This window comes from Phytophthora ramorum (genome assembly GCF_020800215.1).
Source record: "Phytophthora ramorum isolate Pr-102 chromosome Unknown Phyram_PR-102_s0001, whole genome shotgun sequence".
NCBI classification, from domain to species: domain Eukaryota; phylum Oomycota; class Peronosporomycetes; order Peronosporales; family Peronosporaceae; genus Phytophthora; species Phytophthora ramorum.
Genome location: NW_027150647.1, coordinates 5154540 through 5181765, shown reverse-complemented (window position 1 = coordinate 5181765; position 27226 = coordinate 5154540). Strand labels below are relative to the sequence as shown.

General features: G+C 56.3%; 16 protein-coding genes across 16 annotated transcripts; 6 read left to right on the top strand and 10 right to left on the bottom strand.

The window, feature by feature from the left end:
- Window positions 1-95: 95 nt before the first annotated feature.
- KRP23_1338 (Thermostable carboxypeptidase 2) lies at window positions 96-2312 on the bottom strand (the record flags this gene model as incomplete). The annotated part of the gene is made up of 1 exon (XM_067883977.1): window positions 96-2312. One exon carries the CDS (start codon window positions 2310-2312, stop codon window positions 96-98), a length of 2217 nt encoding a protein of 738 aa, XP_067751911.1.
- A 179-nt stretch (window positions 2313-2491) lies between these two features.
- KRP23_1337 (Aspartate carbamoyltransferase) lies at window positions 2492-3647 on the top strand (the record flags this gene model as incomplete). Its single annotated transcript, XM_067883966.1, has 4 exons — window positions 2492-2583; window positions 2649-2724; window positions 2787-3353; window positions 3417-3647. The coding sequence occupies 4 exons, from the start codon at window positions 2492-2494 to the stop codon at window positions 3645-3647; spliced, it is 966 nt and encodes a 321-aa protein (XP_067751910.1).
- A 124-nt stretch (window positions 3648-3771) lies between these two features.
- Window positions 3772-4674, bottom strand: KRP23_1336 (E3 ubiquitin-protein ligase Topors; the record flags this gene model as incomplete). Its single annotated transcript, XM_067883955.1, has 1 exon — window positions 3772-4674. One exon carries the CDS (start codon window positions 4672-4674, stop codon window positions 3772-3774), a length of 903 nt encoding a protein of 300 aa, XP_067751909.1.
- A 171-nt stretch (window positions 4675-4845) lies between these two features.
- KRP23_1335 (putative DEAD-box ATP-dependent RNA helicase 29) lies at window positions 4846-7500 on the top strand (the record flags this gene model as incomplete). Its single annotated transcript, XM_067883944.1, has 1 exon — window positions 4846-7500. One exon carries the CDS (start codon window positions 4846-4848, stop codon window positions 7498-7500), a length of 2655 nt encoding a protein of 884 aa, XP_067751908.1.
- A 115-nt stretch (window positions 7501-7615) lies between these two features.
- KRP23_1334 (C-factor) lies at window positions 7616-8896 on the bottom strand (the record flags this gene model as incomplete). Its single annotated transcript, XM_067883933.1, has 1 exon — window positions 7616-8896. The coding sequence occupies one exon, from the start codon at window positions 8894-8896 to the stop codon at window positions 7616-7618; it is 1281 nt and encodes a 426-aa protein (XP_067751907.1).
- A 285-nt stretch (window positions 8897-9181) lies between these two features.
- On the bottom strand, window positions 9182-10906 carry KRP23_1333 (Phospholipase D A; the record flags this gene model as incomplete). The annotated part of the gene is made up of 1 exon (XM_067883922.1): window positions 9182-10906. The coding sequence occupies one exon, from the start codon at window positions 10904-10906 to the stop codon at window positions 9182-9184; it is 1725 nt and encodes a 574-aa protein (XP_067751906.1).
- A 1573-nt stretch (window positions 10907-12479) lies between these two features.
- On the bottom strand, window positions 12480-13175 carry KRP23_1332 (C-factor; the record flags this gene model as incomplete). The annotated part of the gene is made up of 1 exon (XM_067883911.1): window positions 12480-13175. One exon carries the CDS (start codon window positions 13173-13175, stop codon window positions 12480-12482), a length of 696 nt encoding a protein of 231 aa, XP_067751905.1.
- Window positions 13176-13368: 193 nt separating this feature from the next.
- On the top strand, window positions 13369-14330 carry KRP23_1331 (Stromal cell-derived factor 2; the record flags this gene model as incomplete). Its single annotated transcript, XM_067883898.1, has 2 exons — window positions 13369-13645; window positions 13717-14330. 2 exons carry the CDS (start codon window positions 13369-13371, stop codon window positions 14328-14330), a joined length of 891 nt encoding a protein of 296 aa, XP_067751904.1.
- Window positions 14331-14461: 131 nt separating this feature from the next.
- KRP23_1330 (uncharacterized protein) lies at window positions 14462-15444 on the bottom strand (the record flags this gene model as incomplete). Its single annotated transcript, XM_067883887.1, has 3 exons — window positions 14462-14893; window positions 14969-15348; window positions 15423-15444. The coding sequence occupies 3 exons, from the start codon at window positions 15442-15444 to the stop codon at window positions 14462-14464; spliced, it is 834 nt and encodes a 277-aa protein (XP_067751903.1).
- Window positions 15445-15787: 343 nt separating this feature from the next.
- Window positions 15788-17370, bottom strand: KRP23_1329 (uncharacterized protein; the record flags this gene model as incomplete). Its single annotated transcript, XM_067883876.1, has 5 exons — window positions 15788-15978; window positions 16062-16235; window positions 16330-16921; window positions 17001-17086; window positions 17193-17370. The coding sequence occupies 5 exons, from the start codon at window positions 17368-17370 to the stop codon at window positions 15788-15790; spliced, it is 1221 nt and encodes a 406-aa protein (XP_067751902.1).
- A 180-nt stretch (window positions 17371-17550) lies between these two features.
- Window positions 17551-20556, top strand: KRP23_1328 (5'-3' exoribonuclease 2; the record flags this gene model as incomplete). Its single annotated transcript, XM_067883865.1, has 1 exon — window positions 17551-20556. The coding sequence occupies one exon, from the start codon at window positions 17551-17553 to the stop codon at window positions 20554-20556; it is 3006 nt and encodes a 1001-aa protein (XP_067751901.1).
- Window positions 20557-20805: 249 nt separating this feature from the next.
- KRP23_1327 (uncharacterized protein) lies at window positions 20806-21744 on the top strand (the record flags this gene model as incomplete). The annotated part of the gene is made up of 1 exon (XM_067883854.1): window positions 20806-21744. The coding sequence occupies one exon, from the start codon at window positions 20806-20808 to the stop codon at window positions 21742-21744; it is 939 nt and encodes a 312-aa protein (XP_067751900.1).
- Window positions 21745-21812: 68 nt separating this feature from the next.
- On the bottom strand, window positions 21813-22955 carry KRP23_1326 (uncharacterized protein; the record flags this gene model as incomplete). The annotated part of the gene is made up of 5 exons (XM_067883843.1): window positions 21813-22079; window positions 22147-22326; window positions 22405-22497; window positions 22563-22674; window positions 22747-22955. The coding sequence occupies 5 exons, from the start codon at window positions 22953-22955 to the stop codon at window positions 21813-21815; spliced, it is 861 nt and encodes a 286-aa protein (XP_067751899.1).
- A 224-nt stretch (window positions 22956-23179) lies between these two features.
- KRP23_1325 (Protein 2 in picA locus) lies at window positions 23180-24535 on the bottom strand (the record flags this gene model as incomplete). The annotated part of the gene is made up of 1 exon (XM_067883832.1): window positions 23180-24535. One exon carries the CDS (start codon window positions 24533-24535, stop codon window positions 23180-23182), a length of 1356 nt encoding a protein of 451 aa, XP_067751898.1.
- A 689-nt stretch (window positions 24536-25224) lies between these two features.
- Window positions 25225-25965, bottom strand: KRP23_1324 (MKI67 FHA domain-interacting nucleolar phosphoprotein; the record flags this gene model as incomplete). Its single annotated transcript, XM_067883821.1, has 1 exon — window positions 25225-25965. The coding sequence occupies one exon, from the start codon at window positions 25963-25965 to the stop codon at window positions 25225-25227; it is 741 nt and encodes a 246-aa protein (XP_067751897.1).
- Window positions 25966-26309: 344 nt separating this feature from the next.
- Window positions 26310-27190, top strand: KRP23_1323 (uncharacterized protein; the record flags this gene model as incomplete). Its single annotated transcript, XM_067883810.1, has 4 exons — window positions 26310-26557; window positions 26628-26753; window positions 26821-26920; window positions 26993-27190. The coding sequence occupies 4 exons, from the start codon at window positions 26310-26312 to the stop codon at window positions 27188-27190; spliced, it is 672 nt and encodes a 223-aa protein (XP_067751896.1).
- Window positions 27191-27226: the final 36 nt, after the last annotated feature.

Below are 27226 nucleotides of genomic sequence, written 5' to 3'. Positions count from 1 at the left end.
GGACGACTTTTTGGGTTTTAACATATTATTTGGGTTTTAATGGGATAAGGGTAAAGTTTTTTTATTGGTAAGTGTTCACCAGCGTATCAGAGGTCTTACACTACGGTTACGTTGAGCATGAGGCGCTCCATAGCGATTTGGAAGGCCTGGAGGTCTTCAGGCGTGTAGAGAGGGCAGTTGAAGCGGGACTGCAAGATGCCCACGAACATGCGGATGCCCAGCGGGATGGCCTTGTCGTTGAAGTCGAAGTGGTTCGAGTGCAGCGCGCGCGTCTCCTCGTGGTCGCCTTCCTCTTTCGTGCCTAGGAAGAAGTAGCAGCCCTTGCGCTCCTGCAGGAAGTACGAAAAGTCCTCGGCGGCCATGAGCGGCAGACCGTCCTCGCTCGTGTACATGCCCATGTCCAGGGCGATCTGCTGTACTTGGCGAGTTTCCACGTGCGGGTTGATCACCGGAGCGTAGCCGTCCAGAAAGTGCACAGTCGCTGTGGCACCGTAAGCCGCGCATGTTGAGTGCACCAGCTTAGCCACGCGATCCTTGATTTTTTCAGCTACTTGGAGGTCGAAGTCGCGGATTGTTCCGCCAAGATGCACGCGGGACGGAATCACGTTGTTGGCATCGCCGCCGCGGAACTGCGTCACAGACACAACGGCCGTGTCCGTAGGCGACAGAGACCGGCTCACAACAGACTGCAGTGCCTGCACAACTGCCGACCCAGCGAGAATCGGATCCACGCATTGCTGAGGCGCAGACCCGTGGCCACCGATGCCGTGAATATCGATCGAGAATTCCACCTCGTGAGCCATGACGGCTCCAGGGCGTACGTGGATACTGTATAGTGGGAATGGCGCGTTGTGCAGCCCGTAGATTTCGTCTACATCCGTAAGTGCACCGTCCTCAATCATCTTCATGGCCCCACCAGGACCCTCCTCAGCAGGCTGGAAAACGAAGCGTACGAACGTATCTTCGGGCAGCATGTGGGCGTTACGCACCACCATAGCGCAGAGTCCCAGCACCATCACCATGTGACCATCATGACCGCACATGTGCGCTGCAGCGGTAGTTTCTTGGAACTCATTGTCATCATCATCTCCATCGCCAGCGGGCGGTGCACCAATGGTCTGGGTCGTAATGGTTGCCGACGCTGGAAGCAAGTTAGTGACAGGTGGTTCATCTATGGCCATATCGGATGCAGCAGCGTTGCTGCCGAATGTAGTCGCTTTGTTCGCTGCTTTCGACGACGAGGACGGAGTGGAGCACCGTCGCTTTTTGCGCTTACGCAGCTCCTTGGTCCCCTTTTTCTGCGTGGAGCAGTACGGCAGGTTCTCGTTCAGCTCTTCAATCGGAAGCGCATCCATGTCTGCACGGAATGCAATCACAGGCAGTTTGCGCTTGTCTGCAGGCGGAACCGTTCCATTCCTATGGTAGACATCCACCACGAGACCTGTCAACGCCATTTCTCGGATATTCTTCCCCGGGATATTCAGCCCCTGCTCGCAGAACTTTTTGATAAACGCCTGCGCGTTCACTTCCTGGTACCCCGTCTCCGGGTATCTGTGGAACGCACGTCGGACGTCGCGCAACAAGCGCGCGAACCCAAACCAGTCCGTCGGCGGGTCCTTCTGCCGTCTAGCCTTCCCACTCGTCGTTTCACCAGGAGGCGCCTCCTCCTCATCGTCCTCATCACTCGATTCATCGTTCATCTCCCCCACCGACAGAACCCTAGGAACAGCAACAGACGACGCCAGTATTGGCGCGAACTCTTCCGCGGTCGTTATTTGCACCGCCCTCTTGCCCAGCGTAAAGTTGCGCAGGAACGGCGTGATCTTGTTTACCAGCGTCAGTAGCCCGAGCTTCCACGGGTCGTCGGGCGGATACACGCTCTTCATGGTCTGGAACTGCGGCACCGGGGCGGGTCCGCCCGTCGCGGCAGCGGGCCGGGCCGCAGGTGTGGGTGTGGTCGGACCCGCCAGCAGCGCCGTGAGGCTGACGGAGCCCAAGTTGACCTCTTTGTGGTAGCTGCTGCCCCGCAGCCGCTGGTCGCGGATCTCCTCGGGTGTCTCGTAGTAGCGCTTGAGCACGTCATCCTTCTGCAGCAGCAGCTTGCGGATGGCCGCCTCCGACACGCCGAAGCGCTCGGCCAATTGGCGCTTGGAGATCTTGGAGTTCTCGGCGATCTGAATGATCTCCACGCGCTGCTTGTCGTTCAGGCGCTTGCCCGCGCCTTTGCGGCAGCGCTTCAGCAGATCCAGGCTGGCGTCGTGCTCCTCCTCCTCCTTGGTGTCATCCTCGCGCTCCTGCTCCTGGTCGCTCATGGCGGCGGTTTACTGGTGATGGATAGAAATGAAGATACAGACATGTGGTTGGTTGATATAGATTTTGTTTTCAACCAATGAAGGAGCGGAGTAAAGTGGCTTCAAGATTCGAGCCAAAAAGCGACGACTCGTCCAGCGTAATTAGTCGTTGACTGGACGATAGCGGAGACTTGTGGACGATGGCGAACACGTTGGACGGTAAGACGGCGGTGGGCGCCTGGCAGGGGGAGGACATTCTGTCCATCGCGCAGTTCGGCAAGGAGAGCGCGCAGTAAGTGGACGCTTGACATTTGCAACGCCATCGGCTTTCACTCACTCACTCTTGTCCATTGACAGACGCGTGCTCACGGTGGCCGACGACATGAAGGCCATGGTCAAGACTCAGGGCATGAGCGACCTGCTCCACGGCAAGGTACAGAACCACAAGGCAATGGGTCCACAGTGTCCAATAGTGACTTGTTGCTGCTTTGATAGCTGCTGGCCAACGTATTCATGGAGCCGTCCACGCGCACGAGCAGCTCGTTCCAGGCCGCAATGATGCGACTCGGCGGCCGCGTCGTGTGCGTTAATGAGAGCTCATCCAGCAGTAAAAAGGGTGAGACGCTGCACGACACCATCCGCTGCCTCGAGTGCTACGCCGACGTCGTGGTGCTACGCCATCCGGTCAAAGGTAGCGCTCTCGTGGCGGCCGAGGCCACTGCCAAGCCCGTGCTGAACGCCGGTGACGGCGTGGGTGAACACCCATCCCAGGCCATGCTCGATCTGTACACGATCTACACCGAGTTCGGTGACCTTGAGAACCTCAAGGGCAAGGTCATCACCATGGTAGGCGACCTCAAGTACGGCCGCACCGTGCACTCGCTCTCCAAGCTGCTGGCGATGTACGGCGCGACCTTCAACTATGTGTCTCCTGAGAGCTTGAAAATGCCACGCTATGTGTACGACGAGCTGGCTGCGCAGGGCATCCAGCAGAACGAGATGGGCGACTTGGAGTCGGTGATCAACCAAACTGACGTGCTTTACGTCACACGCGTGCAGAAGGTGAGTCCTGCGTTGAGTTATTGTGATGTGTGCATAGCGCTCATGCTGATTTGCTATTCCCAGGAGCGCTTCGACTCCGAGGCTGACTACAACGCTGTGAAGGACAGCTTCCACATCACACTGGACACCATCAAGAACGCCAAGTCTACATTGATCATCATGCACCCGCTTCCGCGCGTCGGAGAGATTGCTGAGGAGGTGGACAGCGATCCACGTGCCGCTTACTTCCGCCAGATGGAGAACGGCATGTACGTGCGCATGGCACTGCTTGCTCTCGTGCTGGGCAAGGCATAGTAAGCTCCTGCACAGTGAATACCGGCAGTAGCTGGCACAAAGGTTATGCTCGCTGCGCTGGTAGCCAACTGGTTGTAGACACGACTCGGCAATGCTTTTTTACACTTATCTACATCATGATGACTCATCTCAGTGAGCCGCCGCAGCACAGCGCATTTGTACATTCAGCAGCGTTCTCGCAGCGATACTCAACCGCAGCGTCATACGCCTGCGCGTTCAGTCGCGAGCCCAAAAAGAACGCCAGCTCTCTCACAAAATGCTTGGCGTCTTCGTACAGGAACGGCGTGAGTGCTTGCTTCAGCTCGTCGTAGCATTTCTTGGCTCCACACTGGTCAATCTTGTTGAGGCAGCACTGGATGATCGCCAGCAGCACTGTGAGGTCAATATCCCGTCCAATACACGCCCTCAACTCTCTCTCGAGCCACCCTTCGTACTCGCTCTTGACCTTGTGCATTGTCGGGAATGACTCGCCATTAACGTCCACCCCAGCGACTCGAACGAGCCTCATTCGCCGTCGATACACCAGCGAGCGACGTCTCAACCGTTGCCGGTTGCCGTCACAGCTCAATCTCTGTCTGTTTCTGCTCTCCTGGTCCTGAATGTGCCGCCCCTGGAAGCGAAACACCTCAAAGTCCGTCTCGCTGCGCACATTGGCGTATGCGTCCTGGAACGCAGCTTTGCACAGCGGACAAGTGGGCAGCTCCACGCCATGCAGCGCCAGGCTGTGCGCCCATGTGCTCAGACACTCGAAGCAGTAGACGTGGTAGCAGACCGTGAGCATCACGGGGTCCTGTAGAGTCTGCAGACAAATGGGACACGCATCGCCCAGCACCGCGAGATCGGCGGCCCTTGTATCGTCGTCCTGCGCGTCTGTGGAAGTTCCCACTTGGCCACTGGAAGATGCAGGAGGTGCTACAGCATCTTGCACATCTGATGAAGTCAATACCGCTATGTCGTCGCCCCGGACAGCCCAGTCGCCTTCGTCCTGCGCCGCCTCCTCAGGATCGCCGCGATTCCCGATCGACATGCTCAAAAAGAAGACCAAATGACTATATTATATGTCACGATATTTTCAGCCAATCGTCGATTTTGAACAATCGTTCCATCCAATCACTGGTCCCAATTTGCCTGGAGGCTGCCTTCCAGTGCTTTTCGGTCGAAGAGCTGCTCGACCACTTGACGTTCCTCCTCCGCAGCGATGGCGAGCGACGATCTGCTCAAGAAAGGCAAGAAGAAGGGCGCGGCTGGTGGCGCAGATGCAGGCACCACGCATGGCAAGAGTAACGGCAAAGGCGCGGGCGTGGGTGGCTTCCAGCACCTGGGACTGAGTCCGTTGGTGTTCCGTGGCGTCATGGCCATGGGCTACAAGGTGCCCACGCCCATCCAACGCAAGTCGCTGCCCATTGTGCTGTCGGGAAAAGACTGCGTGGCCATGGCCCGAACAGGCTCCGGCAAGACGGCGGCCTTCCTCATCCCCATGGTGGAGAAACTCAAGGAGCACTCGACCAAGATCGGCGTCCGTGCGGTGGTGCTCTCACCCACGCGCGAACTGGCGGTGCAGACGCTGCGCTTCACGAAGCAACTGTCCAAGTTCACAACGCTCAAGATGGCGCTGATTGTCGGTGGTGAGGGCATGGACCAGCAGTTCGAGGCCATTGCGGCCAACCCGGACGTGCTGGTGGCCACGCCCGGCCGACTGATGCACCTCTTGCAGGAGATCCCGGACTTCAATCTCAAGGCCGTGGAGTACGTGGTGTTCGATGAAGCCGACCGCATTTTCGAGATGGGCTTCGCGGAACAACTGCAAGAGATCCTCAAGAACATGCCCACGAGTCGACAGACGCTGCTGTTCTCTGCGACGCTGCCCAAGGCGCTGGTGCAGTTTGCACGCGCTGGTTTGAGCGACCCGGAGCTGATCCGACTGGATGTGGAGAACAAGATTTCAGAGAACTTGAAAATGGCCTTCTTCACGGTCAGGTCGCTGGACAAACCGGCGCTGTTCCTGTACATGGTGCGTGAATTCCTGCCCAAGGACGACCAGACCATTGTGTTCGCGGCTACGCGTCACCACGTGGAGTTTTTGCACGCACTGCTGGCGGCCAACCACATTGAGGCCTCCTGCGCCTACGGTGACATGGACCAAGCCTCGCGTAAGATTAACCTGGGCAAGTTCCGCGCCAAGAAGACCAACCTGCTTATTGTGACGGATGTTGCTGCGCGTGGTATCGATATCCCGCTGCTGAACAACGTGCTCAACTACTCGTTCCCGCCGACGGCCAAGCTGTTCGTGCATCGTGTCGGTCGTGCAGCCCGTGCTGGTCGCAGCGGTACGGCTTTCAGCTTCGTGGACCCGGACGAAACACCGTTCATGGTGGACCTGCACCTGTACATCGGACGTCGTCTCGAAGACTCGTCTCCGGAGGAGAGCGCTGGCACGAAGCCATACTCGTTGAGCACCATGCGCGTGGAGGATATTCATTACGGCGCGTTCCCGAACGAGCTGATTGACCAGGAGAATGAGTCCATTCAGGAGCTGGTGCGTAGTCATCCACAGGTTTCGCCCCTAGTGAAGGTGTGCGATAACGCCTACAAGGCGTATGCGCGTACACGCGCTGATCCGGCGAAGCTGTCGATTCGCCGTGGTAAGGAGCTGGTTGTGAAGAAGGTGCACCCTCTTTTCCAGCAGGAATACGTGTTCGACAAGACCAAGGCCGACAAGGTTGCGTACATCGACTCGCTCCAGACGTTCCGTCCTCCGCAGACGATCTTTGAAATTGCTTCGGGAGCACACTCGTCGGTGAAGCGCTCGTCGCCTGGTGTCCAAATGATGGTCAAGAAGCGCAAGTTGCACGAAAAGATCATTGCTACGGAGATAACAAAGGCAGCGGATAAGGCTAAGGCCAAGGAAGAGGCAGCAACTATTAACGCTGAGGCGGATGAGAAGGAAGCTGCCGACGCTGCTGACGAAGGATTGACGGCTGTGAAGAAGCAGAAGGTGGACGACGAGGAAGATGCCGAGGAAGCCGCTCCGGCCCAGAAGAAGAAGGCGTTTTTCCTATCCAAGTTTGAGCGCAAGCAGCTCAAGAAGCGCGTGGCTGCTGGTGAGAAGGAGGAGGAAGTCATGAAGGCGATGGCTGCCACCAAGGAGCAGGGAGCGAGCAATGCTGCTCGTGATGAGGACCAGGAGGAGGGCGATGCCGCCCAGTCGTTCAAGGATGACGATAACTACATCGGCTACATGAAGGACGGAGACTACACGACGGAGGGCTTCCTCTCCAAGAACGCTGACGGCGGTAAGGTGAACGCCTTCGCTGAGGCGCGGCTGGAGGAGGCCATCCTGGATGTGAACCCGGACGAGGCCATCGAGATGAACAAGAAGCGACGTATCCTCCACTGGGATGTCCGCAAGAAGAAATTCGTCAAGACCACCGCAGGTGAGCTCACTAGCCAGGGTACGCTCAAGCGCCGCAACGAGAGCGGCGTCAACGTGCGCAAGAAACAGCAGGTGGGTGAGGTTTACCGCAAGTGGCAGCAGAAGCAGCACAAGCGCGTGGCCGGCGGAGGCGTCGAGATCGAGGACGACGACGACACTAGCAGTCGTAAGCTGGACTACCGCCACGGCAGGAAACCGCGTGGTGGTGCTGCCGTCATGGGCAAGCGCAGCAGCGTGAACAAAAACGCCAAGGACGAGCTGATGAGCGAGGGCAAGATTCGCAAGGAGGAGAAGCGCAAGGCTCGTTCGCGTGGAGTGAAGGTGACTTCGGGCGTGAGATCGAAACGCGGCAAGGGCAACATCAAGGGCAAGAGCCACGGCGCTCCTACCCGCAGCAAAGCTATCATCAAGAAGCGATAAGCTTGGAGCGGATGAGGCTTTGGATGTCCAGCGCCAACTCCATTCACTGGACCCGTGCGTGGTGACGCCAAATAATAATATAGACGACTTGCTTTCACTTAGACCAACCAACACCTTACCAGTCGATAGCGTCTCCGTTTCCGAAGTGGCGAAGTTGAAGCGGTTCTCCCAAGCGTGCGCGAGCAATGACCTGCGCCATGCCGGCCACGCTCTCCTCGGGTCGAACACAGTGGCTTCCATCTGGCTTGTCGTCAATGCCCGAATGCACCAGCAAGCATCCAATCTTGTGTGGCAGGAGGTCCGCTACGAGCGTCTTGGTGAACATGTGCAGCGCGCTCATGGACGCGCGAAAGCCGTACGAGCCTCCGGTCACGTTCTCCGAGATGCTGCCCACGCGCGACGAGACGTTGGTCACGAACGCCATGCCGCGATCGCGCACCGCCAGTCTCAGATTCTGCAGCAACGCGCGCGAGACGACGAACGGGCCCAAGGCGTTTACCTGATACTGCTGCACGCAGTCTTCCGGCGACGTCGAGTGCATGTAGCCCTTCTTGAAGACGCGTGCATTGTTGATCACCAGGTCAATAGGCACGTCCTTCAGCGTCTCCGCCATCAAGGCCACCGACTCTTTGCTGCCTGGATCCAGAGCCACCACTTTCCACGACATCAACTGGTTAACCTGAGCACAGAGTTCCCCCTCGGGACAGGCAGCGATGACGTTCCACCCGTCTTTCACGTAGTGCTCCACGAAGGCCACCCCCGTACTGTTGTCCGCTCCAGTGATGAGCACCGTCCTCTTGGGCCCCGTGTACATTGGCTCGGGGGATTGGCTGGCCTCCGTGGGGGTCGTCACGAGCCCCAACTGCGTCGGTCGTGCCCGCCGTTGCGTACTGGGCTTGCGTCCGCGCGTCATCTCGGGCCGCGTGAGTTGCGGCTCGAAGTGCAGCTCGGCGTCACCGCCCTCCCCGTCCGTCTGCATGGAGCGCGGCCGCAGACCCATCCCGTGGCGTCGCATAAAGCTCGTGAGCCACCCGTCCGACAGGTTCAAGGACGGCGCGTTGGGGATCTCGCGAAGGATCTCGCGCGCCCGGTCCACTAGCAGGCGGCGCGTGAGCTGCACCTGATTGGCCACGCACGCGTTCACGTAGACCTTGAGCGCCGCGTCCAGCTCGGGACAGGACACCCCGTGGCCCTTGCGCGTCACGCCCAGACGCTGCTTGTCTTCGATGTCCTCGGCCGATTTCAGCACGCGCGACACGGTGGCGGCCGTGGGGCCGCTAGGCAAGTTGAAGGCCTCATGTGCCCATAGTGCCAGCTTGCGCGTGCTCAGCGACGGGTTCTGCCGGTGCTTCTGGATGAGCTCGAACTTCTGCGCCACCGTCATCCATTGCACCATAATGGCAGAGGGAACGGTACTTGCGGACTGGCGCGAAAGGTAGACGGATCGAAATAAACGTACTTTGTCGAGTTGTCAAAAATCTAAAAAATTGCCCTAAGCATATATTAAAGTGGGTATTTTAAACGAGCAGCGCACTCACAGTTGCAGTTTTCAATGAGCCCTGATCGTTGGCGCTAACGTTACTCGTATGTCTCCAACAACAAAAAAGAGCATACCGGTTGTATAACATACATACATATATATTTATCAGTACTACGTACAGCTTGGTTTTCATTTCATGGTTCAATCAGATGGGCAAGTGTCCTGGGGATCCGAAACCTTTCGAATGATGTCGGTGATCGCGATGTAGTACGCATGATACTCGACTTTCAAATGTTGCAATATGCTCACCTTGTCGGAAGCTTGTGCAGCGGCCTCGAACTTGTCGGCACTTTCACTAAATGTCATGGCGTCCAGCTCGTCGTAGCTCAACCCCGTCATCTCCTGGAACTTGCGGATACGAAAGTCCCGAGCCATTTTCTTTACGGTGACACCGTCAGGCGACTCCACCGTGCCACCATCAATGACATTTGCAGCAATCTCCGAGTCGGACGTCATACTGCGGCGATTCCAGTTGGCCGACCCCACTGACAAGAATACGTCGTCAACGATGAGTAGCTTGCTGTGAACACAAATCTCTCGCTCCGTCTTCGTCGTGTAGAGATTGAATTTGTTCGGGAAGGCCTCGAGGAGGGGCGTAACCATCTCGTAGCTGTACTTGACGTACCCTCCGGTGCCGAAAACCTTGGTCTGAGGGTTTGTAACCACGATCAGTCTCTGGATTGTCGGCAAAACCTCCAACAGTGCGTCCAGCAACTCCGGCACGAGGATGAAATACTGGTCCTCGATGTAAATGAAGTTCTTCGCGTTCTTGATGGCTTTGAGGTGGGCTTTGAAGATCGAGTTCTCACCGTGTGGGGCAAACTCATTGTGGCTGTACTCACAGCTGAAAGTCCGCACGATCTGTACGCTCTGATTACCGAGGCTGGAGCTAGAGTTGCTGCTCGCGTAGTCCAGCAACGGCAAATTTTCGTACGGCGGGTTTGCGTAGTCAAGCAGATCATCGTCAAGGTCTTGACAGGGCAAGTGTTTCGAATTCCATCGAGCCAAAAAGTTGTTGGCCACGTCTTTCGCGGCAGGTCCATGGATACGAAGGTGGCTGTCATCCCAGCCTTTGTAGCCGTTCGAGACGTTGGCTGCGTCGCGAATTGCCGATGCATTGTGGTACATGGTATCCCATCGACCTGTGGTGAAGTCCATTCCGCCCACATATGCCACCGGTTGCTCTTCACTGTCTGAGGAGCTGTTGGCTGCGATGACCAACGTTTTCTGGTGGTGGGATGATAATGGGTAGGGGAGGCGGTCGTCCAAAATCATCACCGCTTTCGCCCCGTTAACTGGTGATTCTGCAATCTCGTTGATGGTCTTGCGAATGTCGATCACTTTGCTGCGATGCTGAATACTGGCCCAACCGAGGATGTTGACACTCCCCCCTCGCTTTACGACATCAGCCATGACTTTGTCGAAGCGAGTCTTCGAACCTGTCGGGTCCACGTCAGGCTTCAGCGGAACCAGGGCGACAACCCAAGCTGCAAGCAGAACACGTTCGCCCTCCTTCGTCGACGCAAGGTCGTCGTAGGCTGCATTGAAAAAATCATTCGGCGCCGCGAAGGAGGTCACCGCGTTGCCTGTCGAGTACGTGGCCATATCACTCCTAGGCACACCACCTCGCGAATCAGTCATTTCCTGCTCCGTTAGGAACCAGTCTGCGGCATCCAAAAGAGGTTGTCGTGCCGGCACGTTCAGGTTGTCTTGGTTTGCTTTGTTGGAGCTCGTGTCATCAGCAGAGTCGTCGTCATTGCCAAACAACGACGAGAACGAGAAGGCCGACGTAGGAACCGGGGCCAATGCTTGTATCCAGCAGGTCAAGGCGAGGGCCAGAATCGCGCTTCTGCGAGTGCGTACCATATTGGCTGGAAAAACTTGGACTGAGAGGAGACGGAAGCATGGGCAAGATTAGGGGTCGTGATTCTACCGTAACATCATGATAGCACCTGGGATGTGACTGCCAAGTTGACAAGGCAAATCCCTGCGACTTGAGTAGGTCACTTGTACAGACAATCCTCTCGGTCGTGATATCCTGAGTAGTGATACCCTCCACGGAGAGATATGGGGAGGGCTCCCGATGACCGTCACCATACAAGCACGAGTCAAATATACCTCTACCCTCTAGTTACTGGTTTGTGATACAAAACACGTCATTATCACTATTCAAAGGTGCTTAACTATTGCTAAGGTCCATTTGGTGCAGGACGTCCGAAGAAGTCGAGCATCGACTTTTGCTGCTTGTGGCCTTGTCTACACGCAAGCTCCTCTCTAAATACTCGCTGCATCGTTCGAAGCCCGATAACGTCCCTTGAACGGACCCCCATCGCACCGGCGGTAACGAAAAGTTGTGCTATCCATTGAAGACGCTCCTTCAGCTCCTCTGTGGACAGGTTTTCGGGCGTTGGATAGGTTGAAGAAGTGCTTTCTTCTTCTTCGTCCTCGATACCGCCATCACCGACATCTTGACCGCACCCATTCTCGCGCTCTGAAGACTCGACCCGGCAGAAATCTTCGTCCGTTGGTTCATCCGCGAGGATGTTCTCGTCCGGTGAGGGGTGGAGACGCGTCAGCATCTCTGCCAGCTCGTTCACGATGTCATCCTCCACGCCCGGCTCGGCGTACTCGCACGTGTAGTAGTCAAGCAAGCCAGTCTTCTTCCAGCAGTTACTGAAGACGCTGGGAAGCAGGGCGTTCCAGCTCTCGATGCTCCACAGTACTGCCTGCTGTACGTCGACGCTGTAGAGCTGTTAAGTTCAAATGTACCAATTTTACGGCACATTTCTGCCTTGTAATAACTCCAGCGAGTGATAATGTGGTGGTTCCCGACGCTATCACAAAGGAGAGGATTGTCTGTAGTCTGTACTGTAGGTCACTTGCCCTTGTATTACGGAGGACTCGGTCGAGGTGTTGTTTCGCATCTGAAGGCTGGTAAAAAAGCGTGAGCCAGAGCACAGAAATTTTCCTGGGTTGCAATGTCATCACAATGGAATGAGTATCTAGCGCTTGCAGGCAGGATTTCTGCCGCAGGAAAGTGCTATTGACACAACAGAAGAGCTCAGGAGCCAACGTAACACTCCCCACTGTATCCCACACATATACCATCGTACACTTCCAAGCATCTGAGCGATACAGACATCATAGCTCACCTCGTCAGCAATCTGCCGAGAGGTGATTCTTCTCTGAGGGAAAACTTTTTCGTGACGCGTGCCATACACCGTGTACTACACGCGCTGACAGTCACCCAACAACACTCGACACTGTTGATTGGTAACTTGGCTGACAGCTACCCTAGCAATCCAAGAGAGCGAGGATTTGAGGCCAAAGAACGAATACAACGGCCTTGCTGTTTTCGAAGCTAGATTAGCTTGTTGGTTAGACAAGCTCAATTCATTCATGCTGCTACCATCCTCAGCCCACTTACGCTACAAGCGGCTTACCAAGGAAGCGCGTCACCCTTCTCGAAGTGGAACATCTGCAGCGGGTCCTCGAGCTTGGCGCGTTCGATGATGCGTGCCATGCCGGCCACGCTGTCCTCAGGCGACACGACACCCGTGAAGTTGACAATGGCCGTGTTCACGAAGCCAGGGTGCAGCAGCAGACAGCCGATCTTCTCCGACTTGAGGTCCAGCGACAGACTCTGCGTGACAATGTTCAGCGCCGCCTTGGACGCGCGGTAGCCGTACCTGCCGCCCGAGCCATTGTCGGCAATGCTGCCCATGCGCGACGTGACCTGCGCCACGAAGGCCTGGCCGCGCGCAGCCACCGCGAGGCGCAGGTTGGGCAGGAAGGCGCGCGTCATGAGGAACGGACCCACGGTGTTGACCTCGAACTGGCGCAGCATGTCCTCCTTGGTGGTGACGTCCAGGCCGCCGCCGATGGAGATGCCGCTGTTGTTGATGAGCAGGTCCACGGCCACGTCCTCGAGAGTCTTGGCCGCCGACAAGATCGATTGCTCGTCGCCCGTGTCCAGCGTGAGGACCTTCCAGGGGTTGAGCTGCTTGAGGTCCTCGGCGGCGTCCACGTTGCGCGCAGTGGCGACCACGTTCCAGCCTTCCTTGACGTAGTGCTGCGCGAAGGTCAAGCCGATGCCGCGGTTGCTGCCAGTAATCAACACCGTCTTGGTCGCCATTGGTACAAACTTTCGGTGGTCGAACCTACACTTGAGCTCTCTGCGACGAATTCTGAAGTGACAAGCGTTCACCGAAACGATCCACGCAGAAAGGATCCTAAGAGATATACATCACGGTATTGAATATTTATGTATGCCACACCACGTCCCGGATACGCTTCCACGCAAGCACTTCCACTGCGTCATTGCCATCATGCGAGCCGCCGGTTTGCTGCTGCTGCTGGCCGCGCTGCCCTCGTGTACAGCCGAGTCGGCCACGTACTGCGTCAAGTGGCGCGCGACCTCCAACTGCGACCCGCACGGCCAGCGGGAGCCGCACAACGACGCCGCGTGCTCTGCGCGCATCTCGTCGGGGATCTCGGGCTTCTGCGAGTGCGACGGCCGCCGCCGCGTGCGCGAAGTGGAGTGCGAGCACCACGAGTTCACGTGCGAAGAGGCCTGCGCCGAGGACTCGTCCGCTGACCTCAGCTGTGAGGACAAGTACAGTGAGTGACTGTAGAAAGTAGCTGCTCACAATTGTTTTTGTGCTGTTTGGCTGCAGACCCGCAAGGCTTCGAGCACGTGACGTGCGGCAGCTCCATTAAACTGGTGCACGAGCCCAGTCGCTACCGTTTGCACTCGCACGAGATCGCGTACGGCAGCGGCAGTGGCCAGCAGTCGGTCACGACGCACATGGCACGCAATGACGTCAACGGCTACTGGCTCGTGAAGGAGGGCGACGGGCAGCCTGTGTGTGAAGTGGGTAAACCCATTGAGTGCGGCGCCACGATCCGCCTGGAGCACATGCAGACGCGACGCAACCTGCACTCGCACATGTTCAAGGCTCCGCTGTCGTCGCAGCATCTGGAGGTCAGCGGCTTTGGAGTGGCCGGAGAAGGAGACAGGATGGACTCGTGGATCGTCGAGTGTCAGGAAAACCAGCAGTGCACGGCGGAGGGCCAGTGCGAAGACGATGGACTCTGGAAACGGGGAGAGCTGGTGCGTCTACGCCACCGCTCGACGAACCACTTGCTGTACACCAGCTCGAAGGCGCGCTTCAACGACAACAACTGTCCGCACTGCCCCATCAACGGCCAACAGGAAGTGAGCGCCACCTCCATGCGCGACGAAAACACGCTCTGGTTCGCTGGTGAGGGGATCTACGTGACGGAATAAACGAGAAGGTGAGTGGGTGAGAGTAGATGGACTGTCGAGAATCCGACAACACGGTCCTTAACATTAAACGCGACGCCTCAATCCTTGGCGCACTACTTGCAGTGGTGGTAACTGTATGTCGTCGGGTCAGTTCATTCATCGACCACTTCAAACCCGTCGTCTTCAAGATCAAACTTTGTCGCCTCATCACACTCAAGAAATACCGGGGGAACGCCCCCCTGGTTGGTTGGCATCTCGAAGAGAGCCTTTGTCAGCTCCTTCTCCTCCTCCAGAATCTTCCGCACAAATGCGCACGATCCATTCGAAGAGCTGGCATCACTTGCGGAAGCGCGTGAACAGCACGTCATCACATCATGGGACCCCAAAGCAGTCTCTAGTCGCCCGGCAAGCCCCAACATGTATGACCTCGTGGCTTGCTTGTACCACCGGATAGACTTACCCTCAAGTGTCAGCAGTTTGGTAAGGATCTCGCGGAGGTAGTTATCTGCATCTACTTGGTCAATTGTCGACTCCAAAACGATCTTCAAGTGTGCAGCACTTGAATCGGCGCTAACGATGTAGGACTACAGCAGAGGAACATACATCATCAATGTGAGTACATCTAACACAACACGATGAGCTAGAAGAAGAAACGGTACCGTTGAGAAATTTGACATGAACTTCTCGGCATGCGCAATGGTCTCCTTCTCCAGCTTCTTCAGACGCTTTTCCTCGTCACGCTTCGACTGCTCGGATTGAATGGATGCTCTGTTCAGGTCCTCGTTGAAACTTCTCTCCTCAATCTTTGATATAATCCAAATCATGCAGGCGTCCGGGTCATCACCGATTTCTTTCACGCTAGCTTCCGCATCTTCCTGCGTGAAGCCCATCCCAAGCAGGCGGTCGATAGTAAGGCTATGTCGAGTGCGGTCAGTAACACCTCGACGTCGACCCTTTCCAGTACGCTGTGCAGTTTTCTTCGAAGGGGATTCTTCCAAATCCGAGTCTGAAGAGAATGCAAACAATCCAAACGTGCCGTCTTCAAGACCAGCGACACAGTGGTTAGTGATCACCGCTTGCAGAGGATACCTCGTTTAACGATTTTCCACGTACCGTCATCCATTACGGAATCCATCGCTTCATCTTCCTGCTGCTTCTGTGGCTTCTTTGCCTTTGCCTTTCCTTTGCTGCCTGAGGTAGTCACTACTGGGTTCTTCCGTGGCCTGCCGCGCTTTCTACCCGTATTTGTTCTGGCGGAAGTACTTGTTGGAGCTGGTGCTGCTGGGGAGGTAGAAGGAGCAGGCGCTGATCGTGCAACTATAGCTGCGTGGGCAGGGCTTCGGACCGGGGTCGCAATCGTACTCCTTGCTGGCTGCGATTGAAGCGCTGGTGGAATTACAACCGGTGGTGGAGGTACACTTCTAGCTGATACAGCAGTGGGTTTCGGTGGACTCCTTGCTGGTACTGGAACCGCACTACTACTTAGTGTTGCTGTAGGCACTGGTACACTTGTCATCTGTGCTGGGATGCTTCTCGATGGAGCCATCACGGGCTGTGGAGCGAGTACTGCTGGTGCTGAATTTGTGTTTCTCGTCACTGCTGAGGCCTTCACAGCACTTGCTGGACCTGTTGATGACTGTGTATTTGCACGAGAAGCCGTGGTTGACCCCTGTGTATCTGACGCACTCCTTTGAGAAGCAGAACTAGCCACCGATGTAGATGGGAGTACTGCAGGGGACAACACAGCGTTACCTGTAGGCGTCACTACATCAGCAGGAGCTGCCTTCACTGGGAGTGTAGCTGGTGCCGAGGCAGGCTTGTTCGATGTTGTCGGTGATGTTGCCGATTTAGTTGCTAGAAACTTTGCCAGCGTAGGCACAGGAACGAATGCTTTAGCAGGGGCTGCTACCCTCTTCAGCTGTTCCGCTGTGGTGTTCGTTGGCGATAGAATAAAAGTAACACAAACGCTGAAGTCAGTCAAAAGATGCGGTTTCCCAAGTAGCCCACCTGCTCAACAAACCTTTCTCGGCTTGAGCACCAGGAGAACGTTTGGGAGTCTCGATCGCTTGAATAGGACTTCGCGGTACTCTACTGCTGGTATCCCCCTTTTCCGCAACAGAGGATCCTGGAACAGTTTTTGCTGCAGACTTGGGGGCATCCTGTTTGGCAGAACTACCAGCTACTTTCTGGGCGGCAATGTCAGACCGCACTGACTTCAGTGTGGGTCCCAGCCGAAGTACTGGGGCCACCGCTTTGCTTTTCAAACTAGTGTGCCTCGCACTATTCGGTAATTTCGCGTCTGCATCCGACATTACGCCACCCTTACCACTTACATTAGAAGAACCTGCCATTCCTGTAGTCGTTTTCGCAGCGAGTTTTGCTCCAAATCGTACCACCGACTGCTTGGGCGCTGCAATCTTTGGACCTGCCAATGCTGTCCCAGGAGCCGCAATTGCTCTACCCGACGAAACAACAGAGAACCCCGTCACTGGAGCCACCGATCGCTGCCCACCGCCCGCTTGGTTCGTTGAAACTCCTCCGAAGGTCACCGCCGCTGTAAACGCCGAAGTCCGCGGCGACACTGTGTCGACAATCTCCAACGTGATGCTCGCCTGCATTACAACACATCAAAAAGCATCAGTCACTCACACGTCCACTTCTACTGCAGTAATCACTATAACTTCGGCCCACCTGCGCCACGTTGCGGAAGTTATTGGCGACCTGCGCGACTGTGAGACCGCCCATGGGCTTGTCGTTGATGTACCGCACGACATAACCTGTCCATAACCCGCCACACCAGCAATGCAAAATGCTCAGTCCAATGGGTTCTACGCTTGCCGTCATTGCACACGCACAACGCGCACGATCAAGGGCCGATTGAACCTTGGCGGACGCCTGCGCGGGCTGCTGGGGAGTTGGCGAAGACGCTGGACACGACCGTGTACTTGGGCCCAAGCGCGGGGCTCTTCTGTGCGAGCGACATGCCGAACGACCGCTCGCCGTCCAGCAGCGTCAGCAGCACGTGGATCTGCCGCTCGCCTCGACTCTCTGACGCCACCATCCGGTCCAAATATTGATTCGAACACTACGTAGCGATACATCACAAACTCATCCAACCGCATAACAAATATTTATGTGTGGTAGACATTAGAATTATGTGGCGTACCCTATTGCGCTGACCAATCGATTTGTTCCATTCTTCTCCCAGAGCCGCACAGAGCTACACAGGAAGAGCGGAGCTATGGGCGTGCCGGCCTTCTACCGCTGGGTGCTGGAGAAGTACCCGAAATGCGTCGTGGACTGCGTGGAGAGCCGCGCCGTGGTGCTGGAAGGCGAGCGCCACTTTGAGCTCACGGACACCACGGGCCCCAACCCGAACGGCTTCGAGGTGGACAACCTGTACGTGGATATGAACGGCCTCATCCACCCGTGCGCGCACCCGGAGAGCGGCGAGGCGCCTAAGACCGAGGAGGAAATGTACCGCCGCGTCATGGCCTACGTGGACCGCCTGGTTGCCGCCGTGCGGCCGCGCCGGGTGCTATACCTGGCCATCGACGGCGTCGCGCCCCGAGCCAAGATGAACCAGCAGCGCGCTCGTCGTTTCCGCGCGGCGCAGGAAGCCGAGCAGCGCGTGGAGGTGGAGAAGGAGGCGCTCGAGTACATGAGCGCGATGGGCCACAAAGTGCCGTCCAAGCAGGAGAAGCCCTGGGACTCGAACGTCATCACACCCGGCACCAAGTTCATGGCCAAGCTGGCCAAGCACCTGCGCTTCTACATCCGTGACAGGGTCAACAACAACGCAACGTGGAAGAGCATCAAGGTTGTGCTCTCGGACGCCGGCGTGCCCGGAGAGGGGGAGCACAAACTCATGGAGTACGTCCGCGTGCAGCGCTCACAGCCCGACTACGACCCGAACCAGCACCACGTGCTGCACGGTCTGGACGCCGACTTGATCATGCTGGGTCTTGCCACCCACGAAGTCAAGTTCTCCATCCTGCGTGAAGAAGTGCTGTTTGGCAAGCAGAAGTACGAGCGCGAACGCCAGAAGGAGCAGCAGATGGTGCTGGACGCCAATGGAGTGCCTGGCAAGAGGAAACGCGGAGAGTTCGGCGAACACGATGCCGACTTGGTTGCGTCGGATCTCAAGCCGCTCCAGTACCTTCACATTGCGACGCTGCGTGAATACTTGCAGGTGGAGTTTGAGCCGCTGTCACGCGTGCTGCCGTTCGAATACGACTTCGAGCGTGTGATTGATGACTTTGTGTTCCTCTGTTTCTTCGTCGGCAACGATTTCCTGCCGCATTTGCCGTCGCTCGACATTCGTGATGGCGCTCTCGATTTCCTCATCTTGATCTACGCAAAATTGCTGCCAGCTATGGGCGGATATATTGCAGATGGAGGCCACGTTAACCTCTCGCGCGTCGATGTGATTCTCGCCGAGGTTGGTCAGGTGGAAGATGTGATCTTCCAGCGTCGTGCTATCAAGCAGGCGGAAAACGAGAGGAGACGGAAATCCCGTCTGTCGAACGAGAAGAGGGACCAGATTGGTGCTGCGGCAGCCAAGGACTCAGCTACCGAGATTCTGAAGAAGCGCCGTATCGACAAGGATACTATTGCTGCAGACAAGAAATACGGGGGGTTGACCGCGGAGGAGGCCGTGAAAGCGCGCGTAAAGGAAAGTGTGGAGAAGAAACTGGAACAGTATCGTGAGGAGGTGCAGGACATCGTTCGTCTCGGCGAGCCAGGTTGGAAGACCCGATACTACAGTGACAAACTGAAAGCAGATGATATCGAGGTTGGCGGCGGTCGTGAACGCGTTTTTCATGCCTACATCGAGGGACTGTGCTGGGTGATGCGATATTACTACACAGGGTGCGCTTCGTGGCAGTGGTTCTACCCCTTCCACTACGCCCCGTTCGCATCCGACCTGCGCAACATCGACCGCTTCGAGATCAAGTTTGAAGAGGGTCTTCCGTTCCACCCATTCGAGCAACTGATGGGTGTGTTCCCTGCAGGAAGTGGTCACGCTATCCCGAAGCCGTACCGGTGGCTGATGTCTGATACGGAGTCGCCCATCATTGACTTTTACCCGAAGGATATCCCAGTCGACCCTAATGGCAAGGCTATGCCGTGGCTATGGGTGGTGTTGCTACCGTTCATTGACGAGGGTCGTTTGTTGGAAGCCATGAAGGAGCCTAACCAGAAGCTGACTGAAGCTGAACAGAAGCGCAATGCACGTTTCGGCAAGGAGGTGGTCTTCTTCCACTCCAAGTGCCCCGTGACAGCGAATCCGCCGACCACAGAGCTTGCAGAAGCGCAAGCTGACCCCAGAATCTCCCAGTCCTTCAATGGCACGCTCGTCTACATTGAAGCGCTGTACTTCCCCATCGGCGGGATTGTACCAAGCCCCGAAAAGGCTCAAAGGTATTTGGTGGACATCCCGAACAATCAGTGCTACAGCTTCCAGTATCGCTTGCCGCCTACGCTGCCGCACCTCTCGAAAATCCTGGACAATGCCCAGCCTCCCAGCCCCGTGCTCATCACTGAAAACGACAAGCGTATTACTATCCCGTTCTTCGGGAAGGCAAATATCAACATTGTTGACTTGGCCGGCGATCCGACACACCACACAAATGTGCGTCAAAACTATATGTCGCGCCACAACGGCGGAGGCGGTGGCCGCGGTGGATTCGGCGGTCGTGGAGGCCGTGGAGGCCGCGGCGGTCAGCAGGGTTATCAGCAAGGTAACCAGCGCTACAACAACAACCTGAATGTGGATCGGTACGGTGGCCCTCCTCAACAGCAGCAATACAACCAGTACATGGCCAACGGACACGGCAACTGGGGCTCACAAGAGCCGCGGAATAAGCGTGGTCAGTACAATGACTCGTACAACCAGTACAACGGAGGCCAATCATCGTACGGCCGACCGAGCTCGGACTACCGCGGTGGCTACAACGGAGGTGGCAACAGCGGTCGTGGTTACCAGGGCGGCAATGGTGGTCGGGGATACCAAGGCGGCTTCGGAGGCCGAGGAGGTCGTGGGGCCCCCATTCAGTCGGCATTTGGAGGCAGCCTGCAGCCAGCGCAGGCGTACCCGTCGAACCACATTGGCTCGGCGGCCCCTGCTGCCCCTGCCCCGCGAGGCCTCGAAGCTCTGAAGGCAGGTCTTCGCAGCATGCACCAGCAGCGCCAGGGCAACCCGAACGGCCCGCCCGGCCGCGATACCACCCGCTACGATCGCTAAGGCGATCGGGCACGGCTGTGACGGGGTCAGTCTCACTCGACCGGTTTCCCCCGTCTACAACCTGATAGTGTAGAGTCCGTGACGGACGCTAGCAAGAAAAGTAACAGCGCAGCAAGCACCCGACGACATACTATTATTCATTTTTGCATTCAGCATTTCATGTTGTACTTCACCATGAACTTGCTATTTGTGATGACTATTTCTACCTATTTTGTGTGCAATTTAGTCCGTCGCGAAGCAAACGCCAACATGTCTCGATGGCTTGACGAAGAGATGAGTGAGGAGAAGCTGGAGCCGATGCCGCCGCCGCCAGCTCCGCAGGCGCCTTCACACGCTCACCCCATACTACGCACACACCGTAGAACCCGCTACAACGATGCAGGCGACGGAGACGAGCTCCTGACGCCGCAGTCTCCTCCTATTCCGCACACTCATCCGCTCGTGGCTCTGAGCGACGAAAGCGCGCGCAACGTCAAGTTGCAGCAGGAGGCAGGCGGCATGGCCATCCACAGCAGTCAGAAGCTCTTCAGACATCGACGGTCAATTGCGTCGGGCAAGAGGCTGGACCCGACGTTCCTGAATCGCGCTCGGGTCGAGGCGTTCACGGAACGGGGAGCCGAGGAACCGCAGGAGAGCGACAACCCGTTTGCGGTGGAGACAGAGCATTCCAGTCGAGCAATTGCATTGCAAATGCAACGACAGGCAGAGGAGTTGAACAAGGCCCCGGTGTTGGTGCCGTTGGACGAAGAGGAGAGGACAGTTGCTGCCACGGAGGCCAGCGCGAGACGTCGTGAATTGGTGCAAGCTGCTCGGCAAGCGGCGAGAGAGTGCAGGTGGGCAGAGGAAGATGGAGAGAATGACGGAGCGGTGATGAATGGAGACAGCAGTGCATTGGCGCGAGCGAGCGAGAGGAAGGTGAGGAAGCAGCTTAATGCCAAGTGGGTGCAGTCTCGACAGGACCCTTCGAATCGCCCGAAAGGACCACTTGAACGACCTGAGGAGAGGGGGTTGAGAGAGACGTTGTTTCGTACGACCGCTAGCGATCTGCTGCGATCAGGTGTACTGTACGACGAGGCAGATGCAGCGCGGAATGCTACGTTTGGATCTATGAGAAGATCCCAGTTGCCGGTGATTACGAGCGGAATTGTAGGACTGGCTGGATGCTGCTTTGAGAAGTACGAGTGTTGAGTCATGCTAACATAGATGCTATTTGTTTCATTGCACGAGCACTATATCTTGGAGTGACTTTTGAATGTTTAGTATGACGGTAAGAAGGCCGCGAGCTCGCGAGCGTAGTCCCTCTTCTTCCAAGCCACAAGCACGATGTTAAACAATAGAATCGCGAGCACCAGGAACGAATGGGCGACTTGTAGCGGTGAAGTCCATGCCACAAACTCGGCCAGCATCACCGCCGCCTCAATCGCAGCAAGGACGCCAACTGTGTACAGCGCTTTGCCGGCCAAGTCTCCAACGCCCAAGACCATTACAGCGACCAACAGCAATAGATCTGTAACGAGTACAAACTGCAATACGACAACGAACAGTGTCAGAAGACAGTGTTTCCAACAAGTCGCATGCGTAAGTGCTCACCGATTTCACAGGGTTGACAGGTACAGGCTGGGAGGAGCCACTTCCAGCTCCCCGCAGCTGCGAAGGAGTGTCAGTCGAATAATCAGCTTCTGCGCTCACAATATTGTAGCTCCACACACTCAGACAGCACAGTGCCAACACCAATGGCACATTCATCCACACCACACTCCGCATTTTGTGCTGCAATGACATCGAGAAACAACACATATCCATCAGTACCGAGTATTTTCAGCCAAAAGCCTCCAGCCATCTTCTAACCTGCCGCAGCTCAAGCCGAAATACCTCGCGCTCGGACTCGCGAAGCCGCAGCTGCAATGCATTCGTAGGGTCATGCACATACCGCGCATGAAGCTACAGACAACGAAAAGTCAATCCTCAGCACTCGTAGTAACACAAACGATATCTGTGGAGCCCACCACTCGTCGTAGTTTCTCTTTAGTCGGCAACTCAGCGTCGAACCGCGTCTCTAGATGTGGAAGCAGCAGCCTCGTCACATGTTGATTCAGCACCCGATCGTATTGGCTCTGCCTGCAGCCCACAGACCTCGTAAGTTCCACAATACTTGCCAGTATAGTTGCAATACTATTGTAGATTCCGCACCAGACGCGATCGTTGTCCATCAATCGCTGCAGACGACGAGAGGATGAACCCAACGACGCGACGTCCCGAGGCGTCAGGTAGGCGGCGATACGAGGCCAGAACTGCCGCAGACGCTTGGAGTGCAGCTTCACGCGCTTGCCCAGGTTCCTCAGCCGCGCATCTTCCACCGTCGACGCGCGCGGCAGCAGCGGCAGGCGTTCGCCCTTCATGGAGCTGCTGGATACGTGGAGGCCAAACACTTCGGTCTGATTAACCAGGTTCAACTAGAATAATATATGACGTTAGAAAGAGCGCGTGGGATAGGAAATGACTTGGAATGGAAGCGAAGTGAGCCCTTGCGACAGCGGAATATGCGTTTGGATAGGAAACCTAGAGTGTTGTATAAGTTTTTTATGACACGACTTCAACACAAACTGATGGTATTGTTGCTTATCTACTTTTTCGCGTTGATGCGTTCCATGCACGTGAAGCGTGGCAATTCACCCTCTTTTTCTAAGGCTGCAAGAGTCCGCGAAATCCGTTGCGCCATCAGCTGCGACGGGTACTCGACCAGATAGTAGGTCGTCATGGCCAGGAGCTGGATGAGAACAAATCGAGAGACCAACCGGTCGAAAAGATTAGGCTGTTGGTTCAGCGTCGGGTTGAGAATGATGAACGTGTGCAGCAGGTAGACTGAGAAGCTGATCTTGCCCCAGTAGCGGAACACATTCCACTCAAACGTCGTGGACACCCACGACGGACGAATCATCTCAACAATGATAATCACCCCCAGGAACGCGCTGGTGTACGGGAACCCTTTCGGAGGAGGAGCTGGGTTTGCGGCCACCCAGTCGAAAAGAATCCCCCTGAAGCACACGCTCAAAGTCATGGCTATCGCCAGACCTTCAGCAACTCGGAGAAGTAGCGTATGCCACCAGCGGAATTGCAGGTCGGTCTTCTTCATCCACATGTCCAGCTTCACAAAAACAACAGCGGCAAGAGAACCGGTCACGAAAGTCGACAAGTGAGGCTGCAGTGGCATGTGGCTCGCTCGATAGACGTAGATGCCCTGGCTCACCGTCCAGAGGAATAATGGTACCGCGCCTAACCACCAAAAGCGTCGCACGCCCAGCACCAGCAAGACGAAGGCTGGAATCACGAAGTAGTACGCGATCTCCAACGGCAGTGTCCACAGCACATGGTAGCGGTGATCGTACTCGAACGTGAGCGTCTTGAAGATATCATAATCCTCTGGGTTTGAGACGATGAAATAGTGGCGCTTGTCTTCGGTAGACAGAAGAGTTAGTACAACAACTGTCACTGCAAACAGCGGGTACACGCGAAAGAACCGTTTCTGGAAGTAGTCGGCCAACATGAACCCCCATGTCCGGAGACTTGCACCTTGGGCCAGTAGCTTCATGCTCTTTTTCATGAAGATCCACGTCAGCAGGAACGACGACAACACGAAAAAGATATCCACAGCGAACGACCCGAAGTGGAGATCCTTATAGAACCCTTCCGAGTGCTGGACGACTACAAGCATGGCTGCAATACCGCGTAACCCGTCGAGGAACAGCACCTTGGTCTGAGGTGGCGGGCTCGAAGACGCTTTTTTAGTGTCCAGGGATGCATTGGTCAACGATTTGGCCTTGGCGTCTTGGATTCCGACCTCGATGGTCTGGTCGTCCGCTCCAGAAGTCGATAGCAAGGTTTCTTCGTCCGAGCTCCTGGTCGCGCTCCGCTCGGTCGCTTCTGCAGGGGAAGCAACAAAGTGCTGGCTTGGTAAACCACTTGTCGTATCCCGCAGCATTGTGGTTCCACTTTGCTGGTTGGCGGACAATTGAACAATGAAGCCACCTTGCAAAGCGCTTGCGCGGCCAGGCAGTAGTAAATCGTCGGGATTAGTTGCGTAAAGGAAGTCCGCTTCTCGAACAGCAAAGCCTGCCCGCATCAGATGATAAAGCAAGGGGTAGGCGGAAGCGCTGAACACTGTCCAGGAAATGTCCGAGGACAGCCCCTGACGGTCAGGCTGACGGTCAAGCTGACGAACAGGTTGTACGACAGCTGCACGGCACACAATACAGACTGTGCAGCTCAATCCCACACACAATTCGTGTGGTATTGAGCAGAGCTCGCCACCACAGTCTGTACCGTATGACACGCAAATCCTGGCTGTGAATATGCACATGTAATACTGCTGGGAAACACGTGAGAGCCTCATTGAGACGGATAGGCTCCGTTGCCAGACTGGGTACATGTACAGCGTACAGGATACAATTTTCACAAGAGCGGGATAGCCGGTTGGACAAACTCTGGGAAGGTTCGACGATCACTACGTGGATAATGCACTTCTACACCAGTCCTGTGGACAGGAAGTACAATCTATTAACCGCGGTTTTAGAAGAAAATGCAAGCAATGAAAGTTGGTAGATCGGCATACACACCAAAAGGAGGCGAACGTCGCCTTTTGTGCATTCCGTCTGCGTGTCATCTCTGCGCTTATGTGAAGGCGATATGCTGCTTCTTGGCAGGCACCTGCGCCTCGTAGCCGGGGAATTCGTAGTCGATGCCCAGCGCCTGGAGTACTTTGCGTTTCTGACGCTCCTTAGTCACGAGACGCTTGTTGTTCACGACCGTCTGCTCGTACGTCTTCTCGGCGTTGTGGCGGTTACGATTGATAGCCTGTCGGGGGAGCGGCTTGAAGTCCTTGTTGGCGCCCACGAACATGCGCTCGTGCACGGCGTGCGCGGGTACGACGTGGCACGAGAGCGTGTGGTCGAACAGTCGGTACTTGTTCATGGTGGTGGCCACGACCTGTGCCACTTCGGGCTCGTCGAACTGGATGAAGGCGTAGTGCTTCGAGTTACCCGTGCGCTTGTTGCGCGAGAGCCGCACACGCCGCACGACGCCGAACTGCTTGAAGAACCCCATCATCTGCTTCTCGTAGAAGCCGTGCGGGATGCGGCCGAGATAAATAACGTTGGACGGCTGGTTCTTGGCCTTCTCGGCCTTGTGCTGTTGGGCCAGCACGGCCGCCTCCTTCTTGCGCTGCATCTTGCTCTTGCGTTTCTTGCTACCGGCCACGGAGGCGCTGGCAGCGGCCTCAGCGGCCGTCGGAAGCGTCACGAGGTCATTGCTGGGCGCGAAGGATGCCGACGCCGGCGCTGCTTCGCTGTCGCTGTCCGAGTCCCATTCGTCGCCCTGCAGCTTCTCTAGCTGCGCCGCAATCTTCTTGTTCATGCTGTTGCTCGTGGACGGTAGGTGGTGGGAGGTGGGGAGCTGCTTTGCTAGCGCTCGAGTGTATCACTTCTTGACCAGCCAGTCGGCAATTGAGCCGTTGAGGAACGACTGGAGCACAGTTTATATATGGTTGTGTGGCGTACACAGGTTAACAGACAGATGGCTATTTTTGGTAGGCATGGCTACATTTACATTTGAAGCTGCTTTTTTTGGGCGGCGAGCTATTCTTGCAGTCCTTGTCTTGCGCTGGTTTTAGCGGGGTGGTGACAGGCTACGCTGTTTCCTGATCTGATCGTACATTTGGATAAAAGTTGTACGGCGTGCTGTTGATTGAGAAGAAAACGATGGCGAAAGAGCACCACCCGCAGAACCTGCGCCGGACGATGATCAAGAGCACCGTGGGCACTGTGCGCCGCACGACGTACGACTTGCCGGACGCGAAGGACCCGAAGCACGTCTACGGCTACGAGATTCAGCGTGATCCGGAGAACGCGGGGCAAGTGATTGGCAAGTGGGTGCAGGCGGTGCCGTCTCCTCCGGCCAAGACCGGACGCAGCTTCATTGAGACCAACCGCCAGGCGATCGTGAACGGGTGCGTGTGACGCGGGCAATGCGCTCTCCAAGCCCAATGCAATGAACTCACATGACCTTTCTTTCTGCAGCTACATCAGCGCAGGCGAAGCACGCAAGTTCGCAAACGAGCATCCAGACATCGTGGTGAAGCCCGCGGCGAAATGCAAAGGCGGCTTCGTCCCCACGAACGACACGATCTACGGCATCAAGTCAAAGTGAGTTTATGGACCCTGCAAGTTGGTTTCAGTTGGCTTTATCTTACGGGTGATTGGTGCACTGCAGGGCGTCCGAAGACATTTGGGGCCTGGTGCAAGCGCGCTACACGTCATTCAGCAACGACAACGCCGACTACCCGGACTTGAGTACCATGACGACCAAAGGAGTACGTCACCAACTGTGACTGTACTACAACGCATGGCATCGTTCTAACATAATCTGCTTGATCGCCTCTCAGAAACTCCCGTTGCCTCGAGAGACCAACAGCTCTGTGGCCAAAGACATCCGCAACTATCCGAGGGTCCAGCACTCGGAGCCTTTCAAAATGTCCAAGTTCAAAGCCGTGGGCGCCACAATGTGCACGCAGCCCAACGCCCGCAAACGCGAAGACGAACAAGACTACGACGAATACATGTACCACGAAGAGGACGACTAGCGTCCTCCTCGCCCATCTCCATCGTCTTCAACTTGA